This window comes from Fukomys damarensis, unplaced genomic scaffold (genome assembly GCF_012274545.1).
Source record: "Fukomys damarensis isolate Sample0158 unplaced genomic scaffold, DMR_v1.0_HiC HiC_scaffold_22, whole genome shotgun sequence".
NCBI lineage: Eukaryota > Metazoa > Chordata > Mammalia > Rodentia > Bathyergidae > Fukomys > Fukomys damarensis.
In genome coordinates, this window is record NW_022900934.1 from 21211210 (window position 1) to 21220465 (window position 9256).

At 39.2% G+C, this 9256-nt stretch overlaps 1 protein-coding gene across 2 annotated transcripts in view; it reads right to left on the bottom strand.

Annotated features, from left to right (window-relative positions):
• Positions 1–9256, bottom strand: part of Rprd1b (regulation of nuclear pre-mRNA domain containing 1B) — a 52118-nt gene that overhangs the window by 20746 nt on the left and 22116 nt on the right. For both annotated transcript variants that reach the window (XM_010640046.3, XM_010640047.2), the window contains 2 exons: positions 8913–9039; positions 3259–3434 (listed from right to left, as the gene is read on the bottom strand). In XM_010640046.3, the coding sequence (XP_010638348.1) occupies positions 3259–3434; positions 8913–9039 (303 nt within the window). The remainder of the gene's footprint in view (positions 1–3258; positions 3435–8912; positions 9040–9256) is intronic.

The following is a 9256-nucleotide window of genomic DNA, read 5'->3' on the forward strand; positions in this document are numbered from 1 at the left end:
CGAAAAAAAAAAAAAAAAAAAAAAAGATTTGATGATGTAACTCAATGACAGAGCGCTCCTGAGTTGATTCTCACTACTACAACTAACAGAAGCAAAACAAAACAAACCCTAAACCTTTTATCAGCCTTATTCTAGAGTACCCATATTGCATACCTTATTTCTGGGCTGCTATTTTTACTTAGGTCCATATGCATGCTTTTCTATTTCTAGATTTTTTTTCATGTTTATGACAAACCATTATAAACAGATTTTCAGTAGGTTTCTTTCTTACCTTACCCTGAGTTTAAGGGAAAGGAGGTAAGCCAGTGTCAATCATGATACCCAGAAAAAGACAGTAAAAATAAAAGATTATCATCTCAAAATGAACCATGAGTTTAAAGAAAAAGTAGAACAAAAGAGAAACCTGTTAAAGAGTTTTTATTAGTCACCTTTCTTTACTAACATACTCTATAACCAACAATTAAATCAGATTTGTTAAACCACTTAATGCAACCTAAAAATAACTTAACAGGAAAAGGTTACATCAAGTAATAAACTTCAGTCATAGAATATTTACTGAGAAATATGTTTCCAGTACTGTGAGAACCATCAGTGAGCATACAGTCTAGCTAGCCAACTTTGGAAGACTTGCTGAAGGCCTGTGAGCCCATGCATTTGATAATTCCTTTACATTTTTAATAAGCATCTCATCAGAGGAAGCACATCTTGCTCACCTTTCTGTATCTACTGATTGGTACAGATGCTGCTGACTGAATGTTTAAGTAGCCTCTTAAAGACCCTCACTCCCTACTGGTGGTCTCCAAGTCCTCCTTCCCACACCCTCTGTCTTTCTTCTCATGCCTGCCAGGACCAGTCTGGCTGCTCCCCTTTTATAAATATACTTCTCTCCTTCAATTGCTGTTTCCTTTCACAAAAAGGCTTTATTATCTGAGAGGAAGTATGGATTTACCTTAAACCACAATCAGAATTGTCAACTGTCTTAATCTGCATTGTGCACAATGAGTTGATTTGATTTTATGTTTTATGTTTATCTATACCAGAACAGCTTCTCTGAAACATGATCTTCCTCTGTGCACCATAACCCGCCCCCTTATGTTCTAGGTGCTGCATCAACACACTCCGTAAATCCCAGGTTTAGGAGCCACAAGAATCTAACATAAAATTCTCAAGTAAAAGAAGAGATGCTTGTTACATAAAACAATATAAAATTTCAAAAAAAGAAAATATAAACCTATGTGTTAACAAATTAAAACTGGGGAGGGGGGCAGACTCCCAAGAAAAAAACACATTTCAAAAAATCCTAAGAATTCCTTATTTTTATACACTGAAGGCAATGAAAGGATTAAAAATGAAAGATTTAATTAGCATTCTGATTTGGTAATTAAAGGACTATCTATGCAACCAAAATGAAGGTTAAAAATAACTTGTATACCTAAGGCACTATTCCCATCAGCAAGAGACTTTTGGAGGAATTGGAGAAATTCAGAGTACCAATAACACCTTTCAAGTTACACATCAGGTTTTTGGGACAGGAATCTTTAGTTCAGACTCTGTGCTTTGCAGTGCTGAGGCTTTCCTGTTCTGCTTCTTAACCTTGGGAATTTCAATGCCACTCCACTAAATGAACTAGCAGGGGAAAACGTGAGCAGAAAAGACAGAACATGGCCAAATCTCTGGTCCATTTCTATACCTCAGTGACCTCTTATGGCACCCAGCAAACCACTCGTTCTACAGAAACCAGAATGACTCTTGCAGAAATAGATAAGAAAGTGCAACTAGGAGAGGGTAGATGACAAAACAAAGAGTTAATCAGCTCTACCTACAGACTCCTTCTCAAAGCCTGTCCTCTATAGTAGCTTGCAATGTTCCACCCAACAACAGCTGCTCATGATAATCAATGTCTGACAGATCAGAGAAAGCCCTTAATGTGTCGCCAAGGGGCAGTTCAACAGATGGCATGGCGACTTACAACCAGAATCATTAATTACACTTTCTTATTAGTCCCAGGGCACAGTGCTGAAAAGGCTTCCTCAGTGAAAGATGAGCATTTCAGATAAATGACCGTCTGGTACTGCCTGTGAAACTCCCTTTAGGATTTCTGGTCAGTGCCGACTTCAACATCCAAGCCACAGTATTTTTATGGCTGTTTCCCATCTTCCACATTCACACTGGCTAGAAATATGAAGTCCCTGCTACCACTATCCCATAATCAGCGCAGGTAAGAATACGGTAAAAAGGACTTAAGTCTGCTGACTGTGTGAGATAGTAAATACTACAATCTCAGTCTGAGCTAACTCAGTGTTCCCCCCTTTAGGGCCACAGAACAGGAAGGGTGGCTTTCCTGCTCATTTACCTAGTGACTTTACCTACTCCTTCACCTACTGGACTTTCAGAAGTGTTTTTTGTAAAAGAATGTGGTTGATTCTCCAACTCAGATCTGTCCTTCCTTCGCAGAATTACTGGCTAAAATTCTTCCATGTATCTTTTTAAAAGATTAAAAGTAGACAATTCTCAAAAAAGAAGTCTAGCAGCTTGTGACAAGCAAAAATTCTCAAATGTCCACCCTGCTGTCTCTGTTATCCTAAGGGACCAGTGTGCCATAGCAGGCTGCTTGTATCATTCAAAGCTCCAAAATCACTGAACTAGGCACTGAAGTTAACCCATGTACTCAATGAAGAAGCCAAACCAGTACACAGTAAGGAATGTTTCTGACTTCCCACCCAAGGGCCCTCAGAGTCATCTCCTCAACTCAGGGCAGACGTGTGTCCCTTCTCAGCTTGAGAAGCAGACTCCATAAACATTACTGTGACATTTTAGAAATGACATAGAGAAAGCTTGGAATCAGATGACTTATTGGTTTTATTAGCACTGATACAAGTCAGAAATAAAACTTAAAAGCACTCAAAAGAAATTTTAATGCATTTCCTATATATCACCAAATAAACATTCTTTAGCTTTGCTATCCTTTCTGCACTTTGATGTGCAATTTGCTTTTAATGTGAGGTAAAACTCAGTATCAAAATCCTAAATGCTGTTAAGAGTTCACTGTTTTCTACAATCCAATTTGTTCTTTTCTATACATATAAAAACATGACTTTAATTTTAACCAGGATCAAATTACAATTTCAAATGGACATTCCCATCTCATTAATTTATAAAAGATAAAAACATGTTAATTACGGCACAATAAAAAACTGCTAATGTGGGCTATAGAAAGAGAAACTCGGGGAATATGGGTCTGCTTTGCAATATACTCACTTCTAGCTTTTTCTCTTTTTCTGACAAAACATCTTTCTGATTCTGGGTGTACTCCACCAACATCCGAGCCAGCTGGCGCCGGTCTTCCAGTTCTGCTGCCAGGCGCCCGTTATATTCCGCTAGTAACAGACATGCTTCATCTACTGTTTTTGAAAGACGTTCAGCTGCCTCTTTGTCTAAGTACAAACGAGACCAAAAATAGAGACAACATACAAATCACATAGGTACAGCTGCAACCATTTCTGGGGAAAGGTTTACAGTTTCTCTCCCATCATAGAGTCCAAGAATAAGCCAGAACCTATAGAAACAATGAGTTGGCTGGCTAAGAAACCCAAAGGCTTTCACTCAGAATTACCTGAAGTAGGGCAATTGTATGGGAAGGGAAATCTGGCAAATAATTTTAAATGTCTATTCCTGCAAAAGCTCAACAAACAAAATAGAGAGGAAGATATTTAAAGTCATCCATGAAATGATTTTCCTTGCCTTTGTGAAGTTCAAATGCTTTTGTTTGTATTATTTTATTAAGTATACCTTTTACATTCCTCTGAAATAAAAAAGCAAGCTTTCCTTTCTTGGGTGTGCAAATTGAAAGAAAAAAATACAAAGCTACATGACAGGTTTAATATGTGGTCAGTTGAGCTGGGATTCAAAGCCAGGACTTTAAAATGGACTCTACCTCTTCAACTATGTAAGCCTTAACCCAGGACATAAGCTCTCTTCCCATCATCAGCAAAATAAAGGGTCTAAAAAGGAACAGAGGCTTTCAAATGTTTTTGATCGGACCCACCATAGAAATACACTATTTATAAACATAAAAACAAGAGCAACATTTCATAAAACAATTCTTATATTTACTATGTACAACTTCAAAAAACTGTTGACAGAAGTGGTGAACAAAGGCTCAGCACAAGGAACAAAAGAAGGATCTATATGCATAAAGAACTATTAAAATTATGTATGGGAGGTAGTGAAACTAAAACTACAAATGTGTCTATGTATGGATAGGCTGATTTTAACTTTGTTGTTGCTTGATTAATCTCTCTTGTCTTAAACAGTTAATTTATTAGGATGTTTGACTAGCTGGGGAAACAAACAGCAAAGAAAACAATTTTTAAAAAATTTTAAAAGTCAATTTTCACCCTCAAGAACTTGTACAAAGAAGTCAATCATTTACACAAATAACTAAAACCCGGAAAAATGACTTTTTATAGTTCACTGAGTTACAAAGAAAATGCAGGGCAAATGTAGAAGCAAGATCTCACTTTACAGCACTTACCTGCGGCTATGCTCCAGCCCTCCCTGATGTGGAGGAGCAGAAGTGAGCCTCTTGTGGACAGCCATCCACTCGTGCGTGGGCAGCCACTCTCTCAAGCTGACAGAGACTTAGCTTCTGTGTTTCTCCTGCACCATCAATTCGTCTCTCCTCAAGAAGTAGAGGCAAATCTACAGCTATTCCAACCAGCTAGCACCTAGTACTCTCTAGCTACTGCCCCATTTCCTTGCTCTCCTTTTACAACAAACTCTATCTACACTCCCTATAGCCACCTCCTCTCTCCCATGTTACTAAACTGATTCCAATCAGGCTTTCAAACCCACCAATCCTCTACTCACAACCTTCCACTCTGCCTAACAAATGTCTGAGCTCTTACTGAGTACCTAGGTTCCAAGAGAGAGCAGGGAACAAAAGGACAAAAAGTCTCTGCTCTCAAGTTTACATTTTCAGATAGGAAGAGAAACCAGATATACAGTATAGTACACAGGAGAAAGAACAGGGCCTTGGTGGAGGGGCACACTTTTCAACAAGGTGGTCAGAGTTGGCTTCAGTGGAATGAGATACATAAATAAGGACTCAAGAGAACAGTGACATGTCCAAAGGCCCTGAGAGGGAGGGTGCCTGTTGCCTGGCAAGAAGCTCAGAGGACCTGACAGTGAGCAAAGGGAAAGCAGTGAAAGTCCATGAGGAAATAAAAGAAATGAAAGCCTCTGGCTTTTACTCTAGGTGAATGGGGGGCAGGTCCTACTGGGGTGTTCTGAACAAGGTAAGATGTGATTCAACTTTGGTTTAGGACGGTCACTCTGATTATTATAATGTTGAGAGTAGGAATATGGCTGGGAATAAGAGACAAAGAAGTGGTGGCAGACTGGGAAGGAAACTATTGCAATTATTTCAGTGAGCATGGCAATGACTTGTACCAGATAGTAGGAGAGGTGGTGAACAGATATCAGGCACTATTTTGGGTCCTAATCAACAGGAGTGAGATGAATTTACTGAGATGGTGAAGACCACGAGAAAAATTATTTTCAGAGAGAAGCTCAGAAGTTCAGTTAGGGGCAGGCCAAGCTTGCAATGCCTCTCAAAACATTCAACCAGCCAGGAGGGTGGATGTATGGGTCTCAAGTACAAAGGCAATATCAATTAGAACATTATCAGCATAAAAATTGTTTCAAGTTAGCAAACTGGCTAAGAACTGTCCCTGAAACTAGCTATAGAAGAAGGCTAAAAAATCAACACTAAGAAGTCAAAGGAAGTGAAGAAAGCCTCAAGAAACAGAAAAGATACTGCCAGAGAGACACAAGGAAAGCAAGAATAGGGGATCCTAGCTTGCTATTGCTGCTTAAACAAACCACAAATTTAGTGGCCTAAAATACCTTAAAGTGTAGTAGTATTTATTATCTCAGCCCCTTCTTCCATCTCTAAAGCACATCCTGCAATCTCTGCTTCCAAGATCCTATCCCTTCTCTCTTGTAAGGACCCCTATGATTATCTGGGTCCACCTGGCTAATCCAGAATTTCGTTCCCATCTCCAGATCCTAACCCCAAACACATCCACAAAGTTATTTTTGCCATGTAAGATAACATATTCAAGGTCCTGGTGATGCGGACTCAGTTTTTTTGGAGGGGAATATTATTCTATCTATAAAACTAAGAAAGTATTTTCAGGAAGAGGAAATAATTAACCATATCAAATGCTACTAGGGGTCAAGAAAAAATAAGGGCAGAGAATCCACGATTTAATAAAGTCATAAGCAGCTCTGACAAGAGCAGGTTCAATAAGTTGAAATCAAGAAGACAGGAGGGAATGAAGCAGAGGCAGCAAAGGTAATCCTATGCTGTGTTAAAAAGAACAGAAAAGGGGGTATAAGGTACATGCCTGCAATTCCAGCTCTCAGGGGGCTAAGGCAGAATGATCAAGAGTTCAAGGCCAGCCTGGGATACAAAGTAAGACCTTATCTCAAAAGAAAAGAGGAGGGCCAGGGATTTGGCTCAGTGGTTCTGCTGCCTGCCTTGCAAGCTCAAGGACCCGAGTTCAATCCCTGGTACCAAAAAAAAAAAAAAGAAAGAAAGAAAAGAGGAGAGAGAGAGAGAGAGAGAGGAGGGAGAGAGGGAGATGAAGAAGGGAGAGGGGGAAGAAGAGAGACAGAGATAGTGAGACAGAGCAAATACGAACCAAGGCGATAAAGCAGTGGCTAGAGAAAGATGTAGGATAAAGAACATTTTTTTTCCTATGCAGGGGGAGCAGAGATAGAAAATGTTATAAGGCTGGGGATCTAGCTATCTAGCTCAGTGGTAGAGCGTGTACTTAGCATACACAAGGACCTGGGTTAAATCCCTAGCACACGTACATAAAAATGTTTATGTTATTTAGAACTGTCTAGAAGAGAAGAGATGGAGATGTAAAAGTGAAGGGTGTCCTCCCCCCGCCACCATCTTCCTCTCTATTTTCTTTTGAGACAAGGTCTGACTTTGCAGCACAGGCTGTTCTTGAGTAGATAAGAAGCAGATTTACCTAACAGAGAGAGGGACAGTTTAGAATACAGCATGGTCATCCAGAGAAATAAGAGGCTAAGGCTTATAAATTACTTTCCCCAGCTATATTCAGCTGCACAGGCACAGAAAGAAGAAAAGTTGGATTTCAGATGGGTGGTTGCCAAGGGATAAGGCAGGTACAATGAGTTGTTTATTGAGTATAGAATTTCAGTTTCACAAGACAGAATTCTGGAAACTGATTGCAAAACAATGTAAAAGTACTGAACTGTATGCTTTTATATTATGTATATTTTACCACAATTTAAAAGTGAAAATAGGATAGGGCGTAATCAATGGTACAATGCTTGCCTAGCATGTGTAAGGCCCTGGGTCAATACCCAGCACCACAGTAAATAAATAATAGCCAGGTGTGCTGGCACTGGTGTAATACCAAAAACCTGAAAGGCTGAGGCAGAAAATACCAAGTTTGAGTTCAGCCTGGACAACTTATTGATCTTTTGAGACCCTGTTTCCAAAAAAATGCAAAAATAAATAAATAAATTAATTAATTAAATTTTTTAAGGACAGGAGATAGAACTCAGTATGAAGTCGCTAGTTTCAACCCCCAGTGCCACATATAAATAGCCCTTATAAAAATAATTTTTTAAAAGTTCAATTTAACCAATTTCAGGGTTTTGCCAGGTGATTACAGTAGGGAGGAAAAAGAAAAGATGTTTATGGTATATATGAGAGGACAAAGACTCTGGGTATAAAAAGTGAATACTCAAGGGTTAGATGGAGGGAAAGGGGGACACAGAGTGAGAGTGATAAAATGCTTCTCATGTAATTTCAAAGGCTTCTCTGTTGCACTGTGTTGTCCCACTAAGCACACGTAGCCTTCAGATTTTTCTCTGTACTGCCTGTTGGTAATTCCTTCCCTCAGACATCACCGTGATCTGCTTCCTAATTTCTTTGGTTCTCTATTCAAAGATCATTACAAACTCTTGCCTTATTTTTCTTCTTGGCACTTAACCTGGTTGAGGGAATATGGGCGAGACACTGAGGGTACAGTGAGCCTCAGATATTTGTTGAATGAAGGAAGTACTTCTTGAGTAGCCTTGACTTCCTTTACGTGAATACAGAGGAATTCAGAGAAGTAGCCAAATCAAGAAACTAGAGGAGGGAAAACAGTGTCCTCTACAAGACAGTGGAATGAAAAGTCTGCACTTCTACAATGGAAAGAACACGGAACTTGCAGCCTAGGGTGGAATCTCAAGATCCACTACCTATTTGACTTTGGGCAAGACACGTAACTTCTCAAAGGTCTCTATCTATTATTAACATGGGGGATATACATTCAGCAATCTTCAACAATCATCAAGAGTATAGTAACTAGCAGAGAATATACTGTTAAATTAGTTCATGCTTCATTCTTTCCCTTCAACTTCCTATACAGAAAGAAGTAAGTTGTCAGCTTCTGTTTTAACCGGGAGTGGTCAACATCAGGGTAACATGACATGACCAAAGCATGCCAGTGCAGAGTGTATAAATCAGAGTCCTGTATCATAAATTATTTTATTTTAGAATGTCATGAGTTTAATGCCTATCTCCTCTCACCCACACTGTTCCACATATATACAATTTGGACTGTGTTATCAACAAAGCTTATTCAAGGTGCTACAGGTTGTGGCATGTTGGCATTTCTGCAATAATTCTTAGAATCATTACTCAAGCTTTGGCTATTCCAAGTGTTTCTTTGTTCTGCATATGATTCATTTGCAAAACACAAGGTGGCAAAGCATCACCCAGAAAGTCTATGCCTGCAGGCATCAGCACATCCTACAGTTTAATGCCCTACCGAGGAACTACACATCAGTCCTGCATTCACCAGACTCTACTATCTCACCTGTTATTTTTTCCAATAGAGAGACATCCTGCACTTCTTGGGGAAGAGAAGCAATTTTCTGTCGAACAGTTGCATCCCCTGATGCAGCATTTTCGAGATCCTGCAAAGCTTTGATTAGTTCTTCAGTCTATAAAATCAAACACAATGATATCCATTAAGACACACAGTTCAAAGAAATTTAGTTGGAGTTAAATGAAGTGAAATAAATTTAAAAATAGATATTCCTGACTTTTAATAAAAATTGTTGCCGGGGATTTAGCTCAGTGGTGCCACCACCTGCCTTGCAAACACAAGGTCCTGAGTTCAATCCCTGGTACCAAAAAAAAAAAAAAAAAAAAAAAAAA